The 22,506-nt window shown below is 47.3% G+C and overlaps 1 protein-coding gene across 3 annotated transcripts in view; it reads left to right on the forward strand.

The window, feature by feature from the left end:
- NR4A1 (nuclear receptor subfamily 4 group A member 1) overlaps nucleotides 1-22,506 on the forward strand; it is a 40,281-nt gene that overhangs the window by 4,859 nt on the left and 12,916 nt on the right. The window contains exon 1 of one of the 3 annotated variants that reach the window (XM_035103436.2): nucleotides 12,307-13,085. The exons of 1 other annotated variant lie outside the window; for it this stretch is intronic. In XM_035103436.2, the coding sequence (XP_034959327.2) occupies nucleotides 12,510-13,085 (576 nt within the window). In that variant the 5' untranslated portion in view covers nucleotides 12,307-12,509. Of the gene's footprint in view, nucleotides 1-12,306; nucleotides 13,086-22,506 lie in introns of those variants that run through there. One more of the 3 variants, XM_035103454.2, reaches the window with a different exon arrangement.

Here is a 22,506-nt window from a genome sequence, read left to right on the forward strand (position 1 = left end):
GCTGCGGGGAGTGTGCAGGAGAACTATTTACCCTGGAATAAATCATTATGCTAACTGGTTTTTTATCCACCGCAGCGGTATTAAAAGGTCCATTCTCCACTCTGCCAAGGGATGTCCAAGGAGCAAGGGTGTTAGTTTGGGTCTCTGGTGGTGGCTGCTCTGACACTAATCTGAGATAAAGGTAAAGGGACCCCTGACCATTAGGTCCAGTCGTGACCGACTCTGGGGTTGCGCGCTCATCTCGCATTATTGGCCGAGGGAGCCGGCATATAGCTTCCAGGTCATGTGGCCAGCATGACAAAGCCGCTTCTGGCAAACCAGAGCAGCACATGGAAACGCCGTTTACCTTCCAACTGTAGTGGTACCTATTTATCTACTTGCATTTTGACGTGCTTTCGAACTGCTAGGTTGGCAGGAGCTGGGACCAAGCATCGGGAGCTCACCCCATCACAGGGATTCGAACCGCCGACCTTCTGATCAGCAAGCCCTAGGCTCAGTGGTTTAACCCACAGCGCCACCTGGGTCCCTCAATCTGAGATAGGAGGTGCTTAAAGGAGGGGTGAGGAACTTGCAGCTCTCCAAATGTTGTTGGACTACAGTTCCCATGATCCCTGACCATCTGGCCAGGGCTGATTGGAGTTGGAATCCACCAGCAATCCGGATATCAACATTAGACTGTGAGAATATCCCTCCCACCCACCCTTCAACCAGACCTGAGCAAATAGGAAAGATCAACAGTTTAGCCGCCCTGATTATGTGAGAGGGGGTGGGTACAATTACGGCGAAGGATGTATGGTTTCCTAAACACAAGACGCCTTTATTGCAAATCCGCGCTCTTCCTCTTAACGGTGTTGCTTTTCTTGGAAGTTCTCTCCAGAACCCAGTTTGACATGTTCGTACACTTTGTCCTCTACCTGTGTTCCTGTGCCAGGAAAGATGCATGTACTTTCTGCCAATCAAAATGCTTACGGCAGGACTCCCTGGATGCATGTCCTGCAGGTGTACATTGCCTAGGGGAAGGGAACTTCCTGAACAATACAGAAGTCATTTGGGGTCAGGACGCTTAGGAGAAGGCCTCTCTTCTTTAGTTTTTCCTTCTGTAGAAGCGGAGAGAGCTACCTCCTGCTTCTCCCCAGACAGGTTAAAGAGGCTCCTCTCCCTCAATGACGGGCCACAAAGTTTCCCTGTGAGCACAGAACCGCTAACGTCAAAATAATTTTGCTTCCTGGAGAGACTTTACCAGAGTTTTGTCATGAATCGGTGGAAGCAGTGGGTAGGGCAATTCAAGATTCACTGACCTTGATTGGATCTCATAGACATACAGGCCCAGTGACTGATCAGAGAGAGAAAGTTAGGTAAACCACAATTGCTGAAACTAGTAACTAAGCACATCACAAACGTGTACTAACCTACAAGGGAGAAGCGCTGGGTGCCACCTGTAAAAAAACCAGGATACAGGTAGATTCCTCCTCAGATAACGCAAGCCTAAAATCTAGGGTCCAGCTATTTTGCTTAACTTGCCGGCGTTAATTTATTTATCACATTTGTATCCCAACTTTCTTCCAAGGGCCTTGGGGTGGCAAATGAAGGATGTACTCGGTGCATCCTAAAAACCAGCCTTGCAAAGTAGGCCAAGCTGAAAGACCATGATGGGCCCGAGATTGTGAAGTCTGCTTTGTTGCTGAACGGGGTTCCGACCCTGGCTGCCCCAGGCTGCCCCGAGTCCTTACAGTGTTCCTGAGACACCCCTTGCCCACAGGACTTTTGTATCGTCAAATCTGCCTGCTACGCCTGCCTTGAGGAAGCAGAAGGCCTAGGGCCTCAGCTTGTTTAGTTACCCACTTTGAGATCTTCAGCAGAGAGGCACCACCTACAATCCTGGGAATGACTTCCCTCCTTAGAAGTTTCTGTACCCTCTCAAATATCCTGCAATACCAGCCAGGAACTCCGAGCCTCTTGCAACATTCTTGTCTAGAACACTCAGTAGCAGGCTAGGAGGACTTTGTACCTTTCGCTAATCCGGTTTGCACCTGGGGCACAATCTTCCTCTTCCCAGCTGTTCTCTCCAGTCCCAAAGCACAATGCGCAATATCGGATCGCGCCTAGTCAGGGTTTCTGTAAAATGAGATGCCACTAGACAGAGCCGAACGCCGGGGACCTTGTTCTGCCTGGGGACAGAGTAGCTTTTGTGTGTTAGAATCCAGCAAATGCACTGTGCATCTCCATCTCGGAGTGTGGGCAGCCGGCAGATTTCGAATGCTGCCTGGCTGCCCTGCACAAAGGGTGGCAATGGATCTGACTCCCTTCCGACTGTTTCTTCATCTGCTGTGTCTCGGGGGGGGGGGTGGAACGCGTAGCACAGCCCATCAATGGCAGAGGGGGAAACTGGTGAGACGGTGGTGGTAGTAATGAGAATTCACCCAACCTCCGACTACCCATTCACAGTGATCCTCTGCAAAAAAATAATAATAATTGCCAGATGAGGACATAAGCAGCCAGTAACGAGGTCTATATTGTAAAAGATCCATTTGGCAGACTTAAGAATCAATCCAAATCCCGCCTCATAAGGGGGAACATTTATGAAATTTTCTATAATGTTGCCGCACAGTTTGATACCTCTCTATATTCTTTGTATGGAAGTTCATACAAGGATTTGGGGGCCACTGCGAAAAGGCCCTGCGGCTGCCACATCTTTTCCCCCTCCCCCTCCCCTTTCGGACAATGATACCCCGAAGTCTCTAAAGGGTGTGTGTAAGTGAGAGAGAGGGACACAGACACCTCCTAGAAAAGACATCTGGTACGGAAACACTTTTAATAACTCAGCAAGCGGCTTGCTACCCTGCCTGGAACCCAGTTCCAAGCTCTGAAGTCTGGCGCGTAAGTTGGGAACACTCTGAAACGCAAGGGTTGCCTTGGGAACATACCCCGAGAACCAGGCTCGCAAACCATCTTTTCTTTAGAACCAGACTGTGCCGGAACAGTTTGCGTAGCTGATCTATCTTCTAGGGGATGACTTGGATTCAGTTGGCAGTACATGGTGTTGCTGGGTGTTAAAGCAGGGTCCAACTTGGCAGCAGATGTACAGTTGGCTGCTTGTCTGATGGGTAAAAAAATAAAATAAAAAGTCGCGTTTTGTTGCACTAGAACCATAACAACAAGAGTTTGGGTTGGTTTCCCCCCCCTTCCCTGTAACTAGCATGAGTTTGGAACTAAACTATTTGCAAATCAATTCCTATGAGAGATCATGGGAGTTGTAATCTACCAAGATCTGTAGGGCTAAGAGTTCCTGATCTCTGACTTAGTATCCACCAGTGATCAAGTTGTGCACTGATCTTTTGGGGGGGGGAAGGTTGCGATTACAAAGACTTCTCCCTCCTCCTCGCCAGTGTCTTTTTAAATTATTGAGCTAGGGATGGTGTTTCTTCCTTATTTATATATATATTAATAGTGATATAAACGGAATTTTGTCCTCTTCAGTAGTGATATCCACTCTGAGAGTGCTGATCCTTCTGTAACCGACACCGGCGTAAGGCTTTGTGGAAACCCAAAAGATTTGGAAAAGTACAAGAAATATTTGGGAGGGTGGGGGGAATCTTTAAAATGCTCAGAGCAACCAAAGAGAACCAATCACATGGAATACTGATTGACTGCTGGGGAAAGCTGAAAGCTGGATGGGTAGTAGCAGAGAAGAAGCTACGAACATGAGTTTGACCAAACTGCGGGAGGCAGTGGAAGACAGGAGTGCCTGGCGTGCTTTGGTCCATGGGGTCACGAAGATTCGGACACGACTAAACGACTAAACAACAACAACAGTGGCAGAGAAAGGGAATAGAATACCTGGAATCCTGAAAATGGGCTTGTTCCGCCCTGCAACATTGCTTTATATATGCCAAACGTACTTGATTAATTCAGGCTTCCCTACCTAGAAGGTTCTAACTTCTAGACCAGGTTGGTTTTTATCATCCTATCTGCCTTCTGAGTTTCGAATTACATAATTACTGTTTAACGCGTTTGGTAAAGAGTGGAAACCCAGTGTGCGGCGTTTTCCATGTGCACATAGCAGGTTCCTTGCTTGATGGTTTTAGAGATTATTTTGGGTGTAGGAGAGGCACAAAGGCTTTATTAGAAGCACAGAGAGATCTGAGTAGGTTTTCCCCTGGTCCCCACCCCCAGTGGCAAGCCACATTTCCATGCTTTCAAGAGAAGGGCTTGCCTCGCTCTTAGACATACATCAATACGGCTGCAGACCTCAAACCACTTCGAAGTGCCCTTAAATTGTTTCAGAGTGGAACTTTCCATTGAATTAATGTGAGGACTGGTTGTCTACATATACATGCCTTTCGAATAGCTTTCTTAGCTCCTTTTTGAGGTCTCCTGCCTGGCAGTCTGGTTTTTGCCTTTTTTGGGGTGCTCCTCTCATTTTCTCCTCTTTTTCTAGAGTAGCCATCAACTACATTTTTACTGGCCAGCTGAAAGCAACAGAATGATTTCGGACTATTTCAAGAAATGTTATAGTTTGATGAGTTTGCGGGCAGGATTTGAAGCACGAGCAAAGAAAGAATTAGGACTTTATGTAATATTGTTCGGACATAAGAGATAGAAAACAGGGGGAGGAAACAAAATCATCATGGGAAATGGGATGGAAGTTGACAAAATAATAATGATGATGATGATGATGTATTGGAGTATATGTAGAATTTTTTACGGAAAGTTAATATTTCATTTTATTTTATTAATAATATTTTTTTATTTATACCCCGCCCATCTGGCTGGGTTTCCCCAGCCACTCTGGGCGGCTTCCAACAGAAAAATAAAACACAGTAATCTATTAAACATTAAAAGCCTCCCTGAACAGGGCTGCCTTCAGATGTCTTCTAAAAGTCTGGTAGTTGTTTTCCTCTTTGACATCTGTTGGGAGGGCGTTCCACAGGGCAGGCGCCACCACCGAGAAGGCCCTCTGCCTAGTTCCCTGCAACTTGGCTTCTCGCAACGAGGGAACCACCAGAAAGCCCTCGGTACTGGACCTCAGTGTCCGGGCAGAACGATGGAGGTGGAGACGCTCCTTCAGGTATACTGGACCGAGGCCATTTAGGCCATTTAAAGATTCCTTCCCAATCATTTCCAAATTCATTGGTCACATTAGACGTGTCTCATTCTCCCAAGGAGTTCAAGATGCCATGGAGGAGGTTATTCTATTTTTTATTCTTAGGAAAAACCTGTGAGGGAGACCAGGCTGAGGAAATCAGTGACTAAGAAGAGTTTGGGGGGGGGCAAGCTCTTTTTATGCTCAGAGTCCAGTCCTGGATTCATGATTCTTCCCCCCAAAAAATATTGAAATCACAATGTTCTATGGGGAACCTGATACAGAGAAATTGAGCCCCTCTGAGGACAGAGATCAGAGATTGAGAAGTCATAGTCCTCCAGATGTTGCTATACTCGGTCATCCCTGGCCAAGGTTGATGAGAGTTGGTACTAACAACAGCTGGGGGATGTCAGGTTCCCATCCCTGAGCTAGGTCATCTTCAGATTTCCAGGAGTGCCAGGATTCTCTGACTTGGATTTTAGTAGTATCCCTCTATAATCTATTTACCAACCCAACATTTTTAATACAAACCAACAAGGCACCGTTGGTTTTAATTCCTGAAAATTTAGGGTTTGTCGTCCGTCCATCCCCCAAAAAAACCAGCATTCGAGAGTGGCGGGGTAACCAACCAATTGACAATGACATTCCTCTCCACGGCAGCTGCTCTGGGATTCCCGCCAAGGCTTCAGCTCAAACATGCAAGAAAAACGCATCTTGTTACGCAGTCGGTCTTAACAAGCGCGAGGCCTTTAAGCAAACCCAGAGGCTGCTAAGGCTAAAAATATTTTTAACAATAGGAAAATGCATCAATCTTTCCGGCTGCCGAGTTATCGGGCGTCTTTTATGCTTGGCCTACAAAATTCCACTTGGAGGTTGCAGCCCCTGATTTATCGCCAAGTTGGAGAATGGGGGGGCGGGGAGAGGGAGGAGACCAGGCAGAGGAAAAACTCCTTCGGCCCAGGGCTGACTTTGTTTTCGTGACACGAAACTCCCGGCAAAGTGGCTGGAGCCTTTGGGGTTTGACCGCTGGGGCAAGGATCTTTAAGGCAACGCTTTATAAACACATTACACACAGCCTGATCTTATAGGCATGCTTACTTAACAGGACGCCCCGCTGAGTTCAGTAGGGGTCCTGAGGGTGGCAACACGAGAACAGGCCTTTTCTGCAGTGGCTCCCCATTTGTGGAATGCTCTCCCCAGGGAGCTTTGGCTGGCACCTTCATTATACCCCTTTAGGTGCCAGGCAAAAAACATTCCTCTTTAACCAGGCCTTGGGCTGATGGACATCCAATGCCCTTTGGAAATGTGTTGGGGAGGGGATTACTGGGTTGTTTTTGTTTTTACTATTTATGTTTTTATATTGTCCTGAGACCTGCGGGTATAGGGTGATGTACAAAGATAATAATATAACAATAATAATAACAATAATAATAAATAATAATGTTAGCTCTACAGCCTTTGCATTGGCTATATCAGGCATGTCCAACAGATAAATCATGATCTACTAATAGATCACTGGACGTCTGTGGTAGATCACTGGCTCCCCCCAAAGAAGCTCAGCAACTTTGGCTCCCCTTAAAAAAGCTCTACATCTTTGCCCTGAAGCCCCCAAAACAGGGCTTTCCTTCCTAAAAAAAAGCTCAACTTTGACCTGAACCCCCTAAAACATGGATGGCTTTCCTTCCTAAAAAAAAGCTCAACAACCTCGACCTGAACCCCCCAAAAGGGGGTAGATCACTGCCAGTTTTTAACTCTGCGAGTAGATCGCAGTCTCTTGGAAGTTGGCCACCCCTGGGCTATATGATTAGGGACCTGCTCGCAACTACTTTGCCCTCACAGTAGTCCTTGCCATGCAGTATTATTCTGTGACCTTTAAAAGAAAAGGAGAGATTGGCTTCTAGGGGGGGAAAGGCCATATTTTATTGAATTGCCTTTTTTTTGGCACTGCTTTTTAAGAGGCAGATTCCCCTTAGTTCTGCTGCAGGTTAACATAAGAGCAGAAGAGTTGCCCCGGGTGTCACCACTGAGGGGGGGTGACAAAATGTCACGTGCCACTCACTGCGGGGCCTGCAGTGCGCCCAAGCCACGCATCTCTCCTGGGTGTGACACAGTGGCTTGGGCGCCCACAGGCTCCACGCTGCCCCAAACGGTCCGCCCACCGCCTCCCCCTCAGCCCTAGGGCAGCTGAGTGGGAGGAGGCAGGCAGACCCCTCAGAGGCCCCGCAGAGCATCCTGCCCTGGCTGGTCCCGCCCTGTGGGCAGTTGGCCCTGCCCCTGGGCACAGGGCATGCGCACCGCCCCAGGCACCCGATCAGCTTCCTTCCTCCGCTGCTGTCTGTATAGCCAGCGCAGCTTTATCAAGTAATGCCTGGCACATTGTGAAGTGACGTTTCTCCCCACCCCCGTTCCTTTCCTTGTGAATAAGCAACTCAGAAGATTTTAGCTTTGCAAGAGCCCTGCAGCAGAGATACTGACATACCCTGTGCTACTCACTTACCTTTCTTGAACCTGTACTATTCTCAAGTAGATTTAAGCCCAGGAATCTAGTCCACAGCATCTTCTGCGTTCTGACAAAGCAGAGAGGTTGTATTCTGTGAAGGCCTACTTAGAGCAGACCCACTGAAGTCAATGAACGCACGTTGGTCATGATTATTAACTTAAGTGGAAAACCTTCCAGGTGTCCCTATTTTCCAGGGACAGTCCCGGATTTACAGAAGCGGCCCTGGTTCCTGATTTCATCCTGGAATATCCCGCTTTTCCTTAGGGTCCCCCTATTTTCTCTGGATAAATGTTGGAGGGTACAGAGTTGTGCGACCCCCGGAGCCAAGGAGATAATTGATATTGAAATTGAAATACTTTATTGTCACTTGTACAACTTGTATACAGTGAGGTTACACAAGCACCCCCACTCAGCTCTCTTAGTCTTAATTCCCCTCATTTACTGATGCACACCCACCAAACCCGAAAGTCAGTTGCCCTGTTCTGGTTACAGGTAGGTAGCCGTGTTGGTCTGGGTCGAAGTAAAATAAAAAAAATCCTTCAGTAGCACCTTAAAGACCAACTAAGTTTTTATTTTGGTATGAGCTTTCGTGTGCATGCACACTTCTTCAGATACAGTGAAATACCGTAGGAGTCCCCAGGCACTTATGTAGAGAAGGGGTGGGGAGGGGAGGGGAGGGGGTATCACTCAGAAGGGTGGTGGAAGTGGGTGATTGACTGACTGATAGCTGTTGATGACCGAAAACGACTGCAAATGGTTTTGCATGAAAAAGCAAGGGTTGAGATTGCTGAAGATCGCTTATCATGTATAATGAGATAAGAATCCGATGATTCTTCTGAGTGATACCCCCTCCCCTCCCCTCCCCACCCCTTCTCTACATAAGTGCCTGGGGACTCCTACGGTATTTCACTGTATCTGAAGAAGTGTGCATGCACACGAAAGCTCATACCAAAATAAAAACTTAGTTGGTCTTTAAGTTGCCCTGTTGTTATCTTTTCATTCAGCAGCCCAACAACCCACAGATAGAAGCTGTTCTTTACCCTGTTGGTGCGACTAATCATGCTTCTATATCTCCTGCCCGAGGGCAGGAGATCACAAAGTGCCGGCCAGGGTGTGAATCATCCCTAAATTTTTTCCTCACTCTCCTGAGGCAACGGTCTTCTGCGATGTCATCCAGCGGATTCACGGGACAGCCCATAATATCCTATCCGTTGATGTCAAGCCAGCGTACCACACCGTGATGCAGTATGAAAGGACACTTTCTATTGTGGACCGGTAGAAGGAGATCATCAAATGTTGATTGGCATCGTTCTTTCACAATACTCTAAGGCAGTGTTTCTCAACCAGTGTGCCTCCAGATGTTTTGGGACTACAACTCCCATCATCCCTAGCTAGCAAGACCAGTGGTCAGGAATGATGGGAGTTGTAGTCCCAAAACATCTGGAGGCACACTGGTTGAGAAACACTGCTCTAAGGAAATGGAGTCTCTGATGGGCTTTCTTGACCACCTGGGTTGTATTTATTTTCCAAGTAAAGTCTTCACTGAGATAAACTAGGAATTTAAAGGAAGAGACTCTCTCAACACAGCCCCCCCCAATGTACAGCAGGGCTAATTCTCCTCTCTTCCTCTGGAAGTCCAACACCATCTCCTTTGTCTTGCTGATATGAAGGTGCAAGTTGTTCCCTAGGCACCATGAAGATATTTTTTGGAGCTCCCTTCTATACGCTGATTCGTCTCCACCTGTTATTAAATCTATTGTGGTGGTGTCACCTGCAAACGATAAGTAACTCTACCATCTTTAGAAGACATCTGGAGGCAGCCCTGTTTAGGGAAGTTTTTTAAAAATAAAATAATGTTTTTTGTTTTTATATATGTTGGAAGCTGCCCATAGTGGCTGGGGCAACCCAGTCAGATGGGTGGGGTATAAATAATAAAATTATTGTCGTCGTCATCATCATTATGGAGCATTAGCACAGCTGTAGTAGGTCAAAGAAAGTAGGGTAGAGATTGAGAACCCTCATTTGGGACTTAAAACAAGCAGTGGGGAGCCATAGAGGCAAATCTGCCCAAATACTGGCCTCTTACTGGCAAAGGACCACAAGATCCCGCACTGAGGATAATATGCTTTTCAGCTAGTCAGAGTTAACTGTAGCACCCTCTGATTTCTTGTGCTGCCTGTTCATGGCAAAATCCAGGACTGGGAATGAACCTGAATGAAATCCATTAATCCCACTAGAGCCAAACCTGGAAAAATCTTCACACATGTTTGTTGGCTTTCTCTTATGACTCTTGGTTATCACAACCCAATAGAATAGGCTATGCAAACTATGAAAGGAAAAGAAAAGAGAAAGGGGGAGGGAGTGTAGATTAAAGTCTTGATTGCTCCAATGACTTGTCTCCCAGGTTATCTTACCTGAACTATAGCCTGGAAATTTTTGTGGACAGTTTAGGACTAGCAGTAGCGCCTAATGGGTACTTTGACTCTTTTGATCTGAGGAGGATGTGATGGTGGAGGCTAAAGTTTCTGAATTTGTTTGTTTGTTTGGCGCTTTTCAGGCAGACGTCCCAAAGCGGTTTCCGTAAGGTTCTTGCAAAAAATAAACATTGATATTTTTTTTAAAACCTAAAAAAAACTTAGACTGGAACAGACAACATCTTTATTTAACAAAAGCTGTTACCGCTTCTCCTCACTGCAAGACTGTTCATTGTTGCATTTTATCTGATATTACTGATCTTCATATATAATAGATTGAGGTTTTATTGTGTTAAGTTCTAGCTTGTGGAGATGTGAAGGTGGGGGAGGGGAATTGGCAGGGACTGTATTGCCCCCCCTCCCCATTTTTCTTATTTCCACGCCCCCTGTTTGTTTCTAAAAAATACAGGAGGGAGTAGTTCCTCTCCCCCCATTTTTTCAGAGTTTTACCAGAACTTGCCTTAAAAGCTGGGGTGGGGGTGGGGGTGGGGGTTTGGCATGCTGTTAATGTCTTGTAAACAAAATTGCAGAGAGCAAAATCAGGATTTGGAAAGGGGCTGCTGGGAAGGAAGAGCGAAAGAGGCTTCTCTGAGGTTGTGGAGGCGGCCGGGGATGACTGCCAGCGCCTTGTTTGCGGCAGAGTTGCAGGCTCTGAGGAACCAGCGGAATACTTCTTTAAAAATTATTTATGGTTGGGGCATGCAAGGAAAGCCACCCAGAGCCAGCAACAGGTGCACAGGGGCACGTGCAGAAAGCTTGACCTAGTTTTTGGGACTCCTGAGTCACCCTTGTCTCTAGTTTCCCTTGTTTGATTGAGCAAACCATGCGCAGGGCGGGGCGGGGGGCTTCCACCAGGCTCTTTCCCAAAACAGAGCCAGCCAACCAGAGGTGGTGATAAAGGGCAAATGTTTGATGCAAGTCGGCAGGGCTCTGCTCTCATCTTTACACTAATTTCCTTAGCCTAATTTATTATCCACTTTGGAGATCTAGTGAGCTTCAAGCTTCAGATTCGCTGCAGCTTTTATTTTTATTTTTTTGCCAGCACCAGTGTTATAAATGTGCAGAGTATGGTTTGCTTGGTTGTTGTTGTTGTTGTTATTATTATTATTATTATTATTATTATTTCTAACTTTTTAGTGCTGCCAGTAGTACTGTACTGAACATTTGTGAATAATAAATATCCTGCCCCTAGTTGGGTTGTGTGTGAGAGAAGTAAGGACATGTACTACAAAGGATGTGTGCATCAACCAAAAAACACAGTATATAGTTGATATGGGTGCATAATATTTTTAGAAAACTTGTTTTAATTGACGGATATGAATATTATTCTTGGTTAAATGAATTGAAACTCTTGATTTTTAACATTTCTTCAATCGGGTTGTGGGCTTAGTGGTCGTGCATTTTCAGAGCATGGGGGAAAAATATTTAAAATATTTTTTAAAATCTTATGTAATTGTTTAATTTTATAACCAAGCTAACCCCCGCCCCGCCCAAAGGCCTTTGGTTCCCAGGCCATCTCTCAACAATACAGTAGCCAGACCTGCTTAGCTTCAGCTCAGTCATGTGTCTTTTAAAACCATGCCCCAGGGGCCAATTAATTGCATTGCAAGAAGGCAAAAACCTGGAAAACATCCCAGCCTTGGTTAAATGGGGTTAGAAAAGTGAAAGTCATGCCCTCACGGAAATTGACTTTCACCATAGGATTGCAATTTTTGTTTATTTCCCTGTAGTGGGCCTTTCACTGCAGCATGGAATGCAGAAATTATGTTTTCCCATCTCCAGGCCAAGAAAGTGGAGAGGCGGGGTCTCGTCTAAATTCACTGTGTGCTGTTATTGAAGACGGAGGGACACAACACCTGCAAACAAAACAACACTCAAAATGTTGCAAACCAAATTCTGCCTATTTTTAAAGTTCGCATTATCCCCAAAAGCTGGCTCCTGGGAGGAAGCAGCAGCTCTTTGTAATCATGGTGGTGTCGTGGCTTTTGCAACGATCAGAGCAGAGAGCATCGCCCCCCCCCGCGTGCCGCTTGGTACCGTTCCGCTCCCTCTCGGTTGGCATCTTCTCTAAATCAAGTCTCGGGGCGTTTCGCCGGCCCCTGCTCCCAGAAAAGGGGAGGAGCCGCTGCTTCGGTCGTCGACTATAGGAGGGGAGGGGCCCTGGAAGTACAGACGCGAGATGAGTTTAGGGTTGTCCTGAGAACCTCGTGGCTGGCAGGGAGGACGGAGGGAGGGGTGCAACCACCGCCCGGCGGGGAGGGGGCTGCCGGCGTGTCCGCAGCGCTGCGAGAGCTGCCTAAGCCGCGGTTCCGAGCGCTGCTGGGCGAGGAGCGGGGGAGCTCGCCTTGCAAGAACGCTCTCACCTCTTGCATCCCCGGTCTTTTTTTTATTTTGCCGTCGCCCCTTCATTTCCGTTCCCTGGATCCTCCTGTTCCCCCTTTTGGTTTTTCCTATGACACTTTCTCTCTCTTTCTCTCGTCTCCCCGGCTTAGGGAAAGGCTCTATTTTTAGCCGGGGGCAGCTCGTTCTATTTTTAGATCAAACAATTCCAAGGCGTGCGTCAATGGAACCCCGCGTGCGTCACCCGCGCAGACATTCCAACCCCTCCCCTCGCTCCGCGGGCGCCGGAACATTCCGCCCCTTTTTGCCTTGTATGGTGAAGGCTGCAGCCGGGCGCGTGCGTCAGAGGATCCCCCCTCCTTCCCTGCCCACCCCTCCGCCTGTGCGTCACAGAGAGCTTAAGAGAATCTCCTGGCCACGGGCTGGTGAGCCCCAGTGGCTTACTCGGCGTCTAGACGGCGTGCAACTCGCTCTCTCTCGCATTCGCGCTCTCTCGCATCTCTGGGCTGGAGCAGCGCGGCCGCGGACGAGGAGGAAGGGAATCGCTGCCGCCGCCACTCGATGCAAGTTTGACTTTTTTTGGGGGGGGAGGGGGAGAAGGCTCCCCCACCACAAAAAAGAACCCATTTTGAAAAGAAAAGAAAAAAGTGGAAGGAACTGCAGCAAAACGATCTCTGAGCTGACTTGGGTACGTGGATTTTCTTTAAAAAACTGCTTCTCCCCCCCCCCAATGCGCAGAAAGTGCTTAAGATGCGCGCCCGAGGGTTGACTTTTTAGCAGATGTTGGAGGGGTGGGTTGCATAGGGAGGGATGCGGGATGCATTTGTTTTGGAAGGCGGAAAAGAGCGCTGTAGTACTCGGATTGCAGCGCGTTGTGCCCGGGTGCTGGGGCGGTGATATCTTTGGGTTGGGGAAGCTTCTACTCCGGAAAGTTTTTTTCCTACAAATTGGGAAGGAAGGGAAGGCTAGGTGCAGACACTGCTTAATGTATGCATTCTAAATCCAGGACTTGAGGCGCAGTGGACCTTGCATATCTAACTCGTTTATCTTCGTGCATCTTAGGGGGTGAACAGAACTCGGTCCTTAGATTTGAGCCGCAGTAAACCCCACGGAGTTTCTCATGATTGGCTTCTAAGTAGGTGTGTCTAGGCTTGCAGCGTTCGAAAAGTTGCTCTAAGGTGGAGTGAGTGTGTGTTACCAGGATCTGCCCGGCTGCTCATTTTCATAGAGCAAACATTAAACCTGACGTTAAGTTGGCAGCTTCTGAGAGCTGTCCCGCATATGGCTACTAGGTATAATTGACTCAGAGGACATTGTTAACTGAGTGGGATAGAAGTGACGCAAGCAAATATTAAAATAAAATAAACGTAGGAGAATTATTTCTGAATTTCAATAAATCTGCAAAAAAAATGATGATGATCCAATGAGGAAGGTGTGAAATGATGTATTGGGGCATGTTTTTCTCTCCCCCCCCCATGGTATGTATTGAAGGAGATGTTGGCTTTTTGTACTTTGAAAGTGGAAAAGTGCAAGAGGATTGGCTTTGGGGGGGGGAGGTGGACTGGGTTTGGGCTAAGGAAACTACAGTATAATGATGCACTTGTTTCAAATGGCAGTGTTCAGAGCCCACATTTGCATTTTAAAGGATGAAGTTGCAGTAACCTGAGCTTGTGGGAGTTTTGGCAGGTGTGTGCTGGTGAGTTTTAAGTGGTGGCTTTTACTTTATATATGTATATTTAAACCTCGATCGATTGTGACAGCCGTGTAGTCTGCCGGGGGGGGGGGGAGGGATCTTTTGGGGCAAAAGTTTAATGGTGTCTGATTTGGAAGGAAAGCGAGTTTGCAATACTCAAAGGCAACCTGGTGGGTGGTTGATAGCCAAAAATACAATGTGCAGCCCGCCTCAGTGGGCTCTGAATAATGAAGACTGTTCCCTTGCAAGGTTTTATTGCAAGGCTGGTAGCATGGTTTGGTTTTTAAATACTCCGTATTTTGGAGAGAGGGAAATAAACAAGGAGTTCAGTCTTGGTTGAGGTAGCCACTGATTTGTTAGGCACCTGCAGCTCTCCAGTGAGGCAGAAGTTTGCTTTATCAGGCTGGATGTGCCCAGCCCCCAGTACAGGTTTCTCCATGACTTCAAATTTATTTCCTTATTCTGAGGCCACTGAGGAAGAGCTGTTTGTGCCAGATTCTTGTCTGTGTGAGGTAAAGCCTTTGCAGAGTATCCCCGGGGATATTTGATCCTAATTGGGTTGGAGAAGTTTTTGTTGCAGTGCATAAAGCCAAATTGCTGGTCCTGTCCTTGTTTCCTGAACGCAGAAATCCCTCTTCGGGATGGAAAGGGGGGGGGACTGTTTACGTGCAAAGTGTGCAGAGGGAAGATTTGGAAGCACTCTCTTATCTGTCTAATTTTTTCCCCCTGCTTCTCAAAAGAGATGCTCTTCTTTCAATAATAATAATAATAGTAAGTTTTGATTTGCAAAGCCGCTTGCTGTCAGCACAGGTGCTGAGGAGCGTAAATCAGGGAGGGCTCCTCCACCGTGGCCTCTTTCATGTGGCTTCTTAGGGGCTTGCAGTTCCTGGCATGCTCTGAGCAACAGGTGCAGCATCAAGTTCGAGCACCTGGCAGCCTGTTTTTTTCACAGCTCCCCGGGTCTCCTCCTGTTTCTAAGTTGGTGCGCTAGACTTCAAAGGCTGAGGAGCCAGCTCACTGCGGGTTTCATTTTTTTGTCATGGTTCCAAAGTCATCTCGGGCACCTTCTTTTCCGGGCCACATCAACTTTCTGCACGTAAGATGGAGAAAACATGAAAAACCTTAGGTGCATGAATCAGTTTAAGCTACCAGCTGCAAATTATATAATGGGGGATTTAATCATAGTTTAATATGAGCTGTGGAAGTGGTGTTCAATAACGAGGATGCCATCCCGAAGTTGTCTACTTGGTCAGAAGTCCCTTTGGATTCAGGGGTAAAGATGCATGCAACCCCAGTTACAAAAGGGACCTGCTACTTTCATTGCATCTCATCCAAATACCTTCCCATTAAGAGAAATTGCTGTTGGTAGGCTAAAGCAAGTGGCAAATTGCCTGACAATCAGAACTGGGGGAAATCCCAGGTGGCTGATCTGGACTTCTTGAAATCTGATGTTGACAGCTCAATAACTTTGTGTTTGGTTTCTAATTATTGGAAGCTTGTGTGTGTGTGTGTTGTGTTGTGTGTGTGTCCTGTTGACAGCATGGAGTACAGAGTTGATTGCCGTGTCCACGTCTTCAGAAGTCTTTCAGGCGTAGCTTTCCTCATCATACCATCCATGTAACTGTATGAAGCTTCACCTGTTAGATTTCTGCCTTCTGCATAGCTGTTAAAGGCATGGGGAGGGGGAGTGTGTGGCCACCATCTGTAATACCACTAGATAGTTGTACACCTGGGATGGACTCAACCTGCACCCGCCTCCTTCAGGTGGGCTTGAGCACAAGCAATGATTTCCAACAATTATCGCTGGAACGTCTTGGCCAATAAACAGTGAGGGTTTTCCCCCTAGAGTGGGACGATAACCTCACCCATATGTTCCAAACCGACAGTAAAAAAAATGCATTCATTGTTCCAAGCCCCCTTGATATCTGTAAGCCACCTCAGCTTTAAAACATGCAGGAGCATCAGCAGCTACTCTTTTCGGTTCCAAAGTTAGGAACCCTTCCATGGTTAATTTGCACCAACGTAATCATGTGCAGAGACAGCGATCCATCGTTACTGTTTTGGCTTTCCGGCAGGGGGTGCTCTTGAGCAGTCTGGTCTGTAAATGCAGGGAATATTTTAAGCAAGGAGCTAGTGGGTTGTATTGTTAGTGCCCAGTTGATTTCTCTAAATAAGAGGTATGAAATCTTTGGCCCCCTCCATACACTAGCCAGCATACAGCATTCAGATTTTCTGACCACTGTTGGGGACAGTTTGCTGGGCTTGAGCGATGATCTGTCTAACCCAGAACAACTACACCAATGTAGTTGGTTGTTTGTTTTTTTAAAGGCATCAATCCTCAGTCAGCTAACTCTGGAATAACTCCACTGAGACTAATGAGATTTATCCAGATGTGCTTCAAGGTAGTTTATGCTTCCTGGTGTCTGTCTTTCTCTGAAACAAGGAATGTGGAGGCGCGGCACCTGAATGCCCAAGCTGTGAAATGCAAGAGAGGCCAACTTGTACCAAGATATGTCCGTCTGCAAAAAAAATTTAAAAAGCAAGCAAGCCCACGAATGTACAAGAGGTAGCCATGCCTCCGTTGCTTGTTTGCGATGTGTCACAGAAGCCATTTGTGTTTGAGAAAACAAGAAGGCTCTGAAAAGGGCTGGCTGAGCTGGGGAGGTGAATGCGTTGTTATGGAAAGACTGCACCCATTAACTGTTCTTGGACGGCTGGGGAGGGCTATGTGGAAGAAGCCGTACACAGAGTGCCGTTGCACACAGGCAAAGCAAGCTGCTAGCATTTGGAGCCTCTGTTGGAGGCAACTGTGCAACTTACAGAGCCCCCGTTGGATGCTGTGAGTCCCTTAGTGCAACACACAAATGGCCGGTTTTTCCCACAGTTCAGTTGGCTGGTCCCTGAGGCTTTGGGGGAAGAGTTTTGGTCCAGCGTTTGCAAGAACACAAAAGGTGTTTTTTTTCTGCAGCATCCCAAAGAGCAAGGTGAAATCCTGCTTTGGGAAAGAGTTGCAGAACCTCTGCTGGTGTATCCAAGCTTCTCTGTAAAAACATAAAAGGTAGAACCCCTGAAATTAATGAACCTAATGCAGCCATGCACGTTCATTTACATAGGTCTGCTCTGAGTGCAACTTAGCTGAATGCAACCCTATGTCTTGGCAGCAGGATAGACATAAAGAAGGTTGTGAGAATAGTCTTCACTGTTAAAACCCATGACTACCTACCCCGCGTCATGCTGGTAACGGTCATAAAGGGGATGAACTGTGGGTGTGGTATTACTGGCATGTTTTGCGTGCCACCTGGCCAGGAAACCCCTTGCTGGCCTGCTTTTCTGCCTTGAGCAAAAATCATAGAGTAGCATCGAGCATGTCACCTGCTCAGCATTTATACACCAACACTCTTGGAAGGCACGGCTATGGTGGCTGGTTGGAAGGGCTGCTAGAGAATCCAGAGAATCTCCTGTGCTACCTTTCGAAAGCTCTTCATACATAGTAGATGGTAAGGAAACGTATGAAATCCCTACAGGAGGCAAGTGTGGAGCTGTGGGATTCCTTTAGAGTCTTAGGGGCAGGGCAGGAGTTGCAGGGAGTATTTCCTGACCCCTGACTTCCTGACTTGTCCAAGTTTAATGTGTTTTCAGAGCATTCTCAATGATGCGTTCCCTTTTCCTAGACCTGTGACGGCTGCTTGTCTCACCTAAGTAGATCAACCTCTGGACCTGGGGTAGCCAAGGTGTACTAACTTCTTGGTGGTGTTAAACACCAGCAACGCCGGCAGCCAGCAAAGGCAAGGGTCAGGCATGATGGGAATTGCAGTCCAGCAACGTTAGGAGGGGACCACATTGCCTGGGATATGAAAAAGTGCCCCAGGCCTCCTTCAGTCTATAGATAGAAATATCAATAGAAAGTTAGCATTATCTGTCACACCATTCGACTGCTGCTCTCACCTTGCAGCCTTCTTTCCCCGTTCCTCCTTTTGCTAAGAGGCCCCCTTGTTTGAGAAGCCCCAGTGGTATTGGCTGTCATCTTTGCCATCCCAGCCACAATCCCTGAGATTTGATCTCCAGCGAGTGTAATGGAACTATCTCGATTTGTACTACCAAGGGAGATGGCCCTCTTGCATTTGCAGACGTCAGGCCGTCCTCTGGGGGGGAAGAGAGCTAATAAATACTATGTCACAAGGAAGAGCCCAGGGTAGCATCTGTTGCTGTGTTAGAGCACTGTAAATCCTAACAAGCTTTAACAATTAAGTACCAGGGTTCTATTTTTAGGGCAGCAGAATAGCGAGCCTATGGGGCAGCAAGGAAGCGGGGAGTGTGGCAGCACACTGGTATCAAGCAGAGAAGGTTCTTCTTTAGAAAGCAATCGACTGGGGCTAGCCCACTTACTTGTTGGGCAAATGGAACCTTTGGCCCTGATCAGTGTTTGAAATTAGCCAGGCGCCAGGCGCATTTTGCACCTGACTAACGGCCACTTGCAACCAATTGAAGATGCCTGGGTGCCAGGAAGGCGTCTGACATTTCCACCATCTGGAGGTTTGTGCCTGGGGATCACGGGATCTTGACTGTTTTTACACACTAATACCACATCCTGTAGATTTCTATCAGTTACATTTTATCTGCGCAATCGGAATGAATTTCAGGAGCCGAAACGCTTTTCCTCTGCAGCCTGAGCTGGAGCAGTGAACAATGTTGTAGTTAAATGCTGTAGCTTGTCTTCAGTTAACCCCACCCCCCTGCCTTGCTCACAGTTAGGGAGAATATTCTTGTGTTATGAATGGTCTGTGTCACCATTAAGAAAAAGAGATAGGAATAGGCCAATAGATATGTGGACTGTCTCTGGATCAAGTGGCTTTTCTTTAAGTTCTCAAAGTTCTTAAGCTATCTCAAGGTTGTCTTCTGATCAAGCCAGGTGTTCAACTGACATCACAGTCAGTCCATCGTTTGAAAAAATACGACTTTAGAGCCGTCTTGCCCCAAAATGGCAACTAGACATTCCGTTTTGGTGGCTGCAATCTTGGATTAGGGGAGCTATTTGGCGCCTAGTTTATAGATCTGAATTTCTAACAGTGGTGATGGCAACTCCCTTGTGCAAAAGCCACTGGACTGATAAACTGTTAGAAACCCTGGGGGCTGCTTCTGCCCTGCAAGGAAGTGTGTTGCAAAGGGCAACATTTGGGTGCCCACTCAGGTAACCGAAATGGACCCATCTTTGTGACCTGTTCTTGCTACAGCCGAAGCACCTTCCATTCCATCAGCTTCCTCTGCCCATGTGGTTCTCTGCTCTGCCACAGGGATGTGGCGTGTGCTACCTGGCACGCTTTCTAAACTGGGCAAGCAAGGAGGGCAGCCTGGTTCAGTTCGGTGGGAGAACTTTCTTTTCCAGAGGCCAGCTGAACCAACAGCAGCTTAACAGAGGGATTGTGGTTCTGACCGGTCAGTAGCCACAGTTATCCCAGCACCACTGCAACCAAAGAAGAGTTGGTTTCCCACCAAGGAGAGCTCCTTAACCTTGTCCTTGGAACCCTGTGTGTCTCTGCATTCCATAATCCTTTACTGCCCATTAAAGCAGCAGCTCCTTCACCAAACAGAATCTAACCTTTAAAGGTCTGTGATATGAATGACATTATCAACTTGCCGCAACTTGCTTACTGTCTTGGTTTTCGCCTGTGCCAAAAACTTCTGATACGTCTCCTCCTCTTCCACGGGGGGGGGGGGGGGATTTGCTGTTAAACCCCCACAGAGCGTACTTTCAACCTGAGGCTGCCTCTTGGGGGGGGGGGTAAAGGCAGTTCCCCCACCCTGATTTATTATATCTTGTCAGTGCTTAAATTGCTGCCCAGCTGAGCCTCAAGAGATAAGAGCAGCCCTTCAAGAACAAGCACTTTTTTAAGGTCAGGGTGACCAGTGATCAGGCAAAGGTGTGACTCAACAGATAATCCTCTCCCCCCCTTCTTTTTTACAATCTTCCTCTTCATTATGTGCATATGAGGGATGCGTGGAGCAATCATGTCTTTCAAGCTTTCCCCTTCCTAGAATCTAAATCTTACGAGATAAGTAAATTTTGCAAAACGGCAGCATTTTCCTCTCAGTTTTGTAGGTGTGCTATCCATCTTTAAGGGTGTAGGAAGCGAAAAGAAAAATGCATGTGAACTACCTTTACTGTTAGTGATATCTGACTATGGATTATAGTTTCCAAGCCCAGCTCTTTTCTTGATAGGAAGGAAACCGCCTAATATCCGAGAGCACTTAAGTCCACACTGCTGTTACGTTCCACACTTTGGATTGTGGGAATATTGAGAGACCTGGAATTGGGGAAGATTAGGATGAAAGGAAAAGCTGAAGGTCTGGATATGCACTTGGGAAGTCCCAAGCATTGCGGTATCTTGAAACAACATCAGTCAAGGACTTGAGTCCAGCCTCAGTAACTTGGTGGTCTTGTCTGTTAAAAGAAAAAAGGCTGTGGGATCTGTGTCCCTCCCAGTGTTGTTGGACTCTCCCACCAGCCCTGGCCCAATAATTCCTGGATTATGGGAGTTGTGCTCCAGCAACATCTGTAGGGCCACAGTTTCCCCAGCCCTGGTTCAACCCCATTTGGAAACTACATTTTGCGTTTGGGCTAAAAAGTTCTTAAAACTTCTCCCCATGTTCCTTTGCTGTCCCTTCACTTCCAGAATATGGCTCCTTTCACAAATGCCTTTTGGCATCTCCATTTTGTCCTCAACCACAGGAGTGACGCCCAAATGGGAAGGCGTCTATTTTCCCATTCCTCCTCCTATTTATTTATATTTCATCCCCTCTCGCTCGCTCTCCCTCGGGAAGTTGTGGGCTCTCCTTCTTTGGAGGCTTTTAAGCAGAGGTTGGATGGCCATCTGTCATGGATACTTAAACTGAGATTCCTGCATTGCAGCGGGTTGGACTAGATGACCCACGGGGTCCCTTCCAACTCTACAATCCTGTGATCCCCATCCAAATGCCTGCGCTGGTGAGCCAGCTTCAGGCAGCCCATGTGGCCCTCCACAAGGAAGTAAATAGTGTGAACAAGCATATCCCATTCCCTGAAGGAGCATGCGTTTGCTCCAACATGGTGCTAGGCATGCCTCCTGGGTCCTATATAAGCTGGCTTTTGGGGGGCAGCTTTGGTGGAGGTGGGGCGATGTGATTTTTGTTTTCCTCCTTGCCTTTGAAGCACATCCTCTGTTGGCACAAGCCAGGATTATCGTCTCAGCTTCAAAGTTAAAAGGATCCTGTGTTGGTTGGTTGCCCAGTTGTGCTGTCGGTCGCATTCTCCGCATTACCAAGGAAACTGTTGCCTAAGGCTTGTGCCCACAGCAGGTTCCCAGCAAATCTGTGCAAGGTGGAAGAATCAGAGTGGAAATGAGCTCCCCAGTTGCATGCCTCCTATTAGGCAAGGAACAATAAACATCGCCCACGCACAACAGTCATGATGCAAACAACAGGAGGGTCTTTCCTATTGTGACTTTCCACCTGTTGAATCATGCACCTGTTGGATATCGGCTCAGACGGCTAGGAAATAAATCCTTTAAGAATTCTGGTGCCTTTTCGCCAACAATGAGAATCGCCATGCACAATGCCCCATAACCAGCTAGATCTGCAGACCTTGTTCATGCTGTTAGCTAGGGGTGTCTGGCTGGCTACTGTCAGAGACTAGATGTTGCAAAAGAGCAATCCCTGACAGTTCTCTTTTAAGTTGGATAGTTGGGTGCATGTTGCATCTGCCTCTAGTCGACAGTGGCACCCAGTAAAATGCTGGCACCGTGCATTTTACAAAAGCAAGTGGAGGTGTTTTCATTTAACCCAAAGTGCTGTTATTACCCCAAGGAGATGGGTATCTCTAGGAATGCCCAGAGTTTGTGCTTAGCTGTTTCCTGCTTATTTGTTTATTAAATTTATCTACTGTACCGCCCTTCATCCGAAGATCCCAGAATGGTTCACAAGATGAAAATACAGGATACAATTTCCTCCAATGCAAGCTTAGGAGGCGCCATGCTTCATACCCTCTTCCTTCCTCCCATGAACAAAAGGTGCCCCACAAATGTGTAAAGGCCTCCTTTGAGCAGGGTACTCCATACCTTTTTTGCTTTCATTGCTTGGTTCCTTTGCATGAACAAAAAATGGCTGGCATGCCTACATGAATGGGAAACTGAAGAAACTGTTTGCATGAATGGGGGCCAAGATTTTGATGAGATGAGCACACCGTTCATGTGAGCAGGGCAGGCCCTACCATTGGACAGGCCCTACCATTGGGCATAACAAGTCGGCAATCGTTGGGGGCAGCTGCAAGGTGTTGGAGAACCAGGCTCTTGTGTGTCATGTGACACACACACACCCCAGCAACCCTCCTGCTACCCTCAGATGCTTCACCTATATTGTCAGGATGCAGGATTCAGCTGTTGAT

The sequence above is a fragment of the Zootoca vivipara genome, chromosome 2 (genome assembly GCF_963506605.1).
Source record: "Zootoca vivipara chromosome 2, rZooViv1.1, whole genome shotgun sequence".
In the NCBI taxonomy this organism is placed as follows: Eukaryota; Metazoa; Chordata; class Lepidosauria; order Squamata; family Lacertidae; genus Zootoca; species Zootoca vivipara.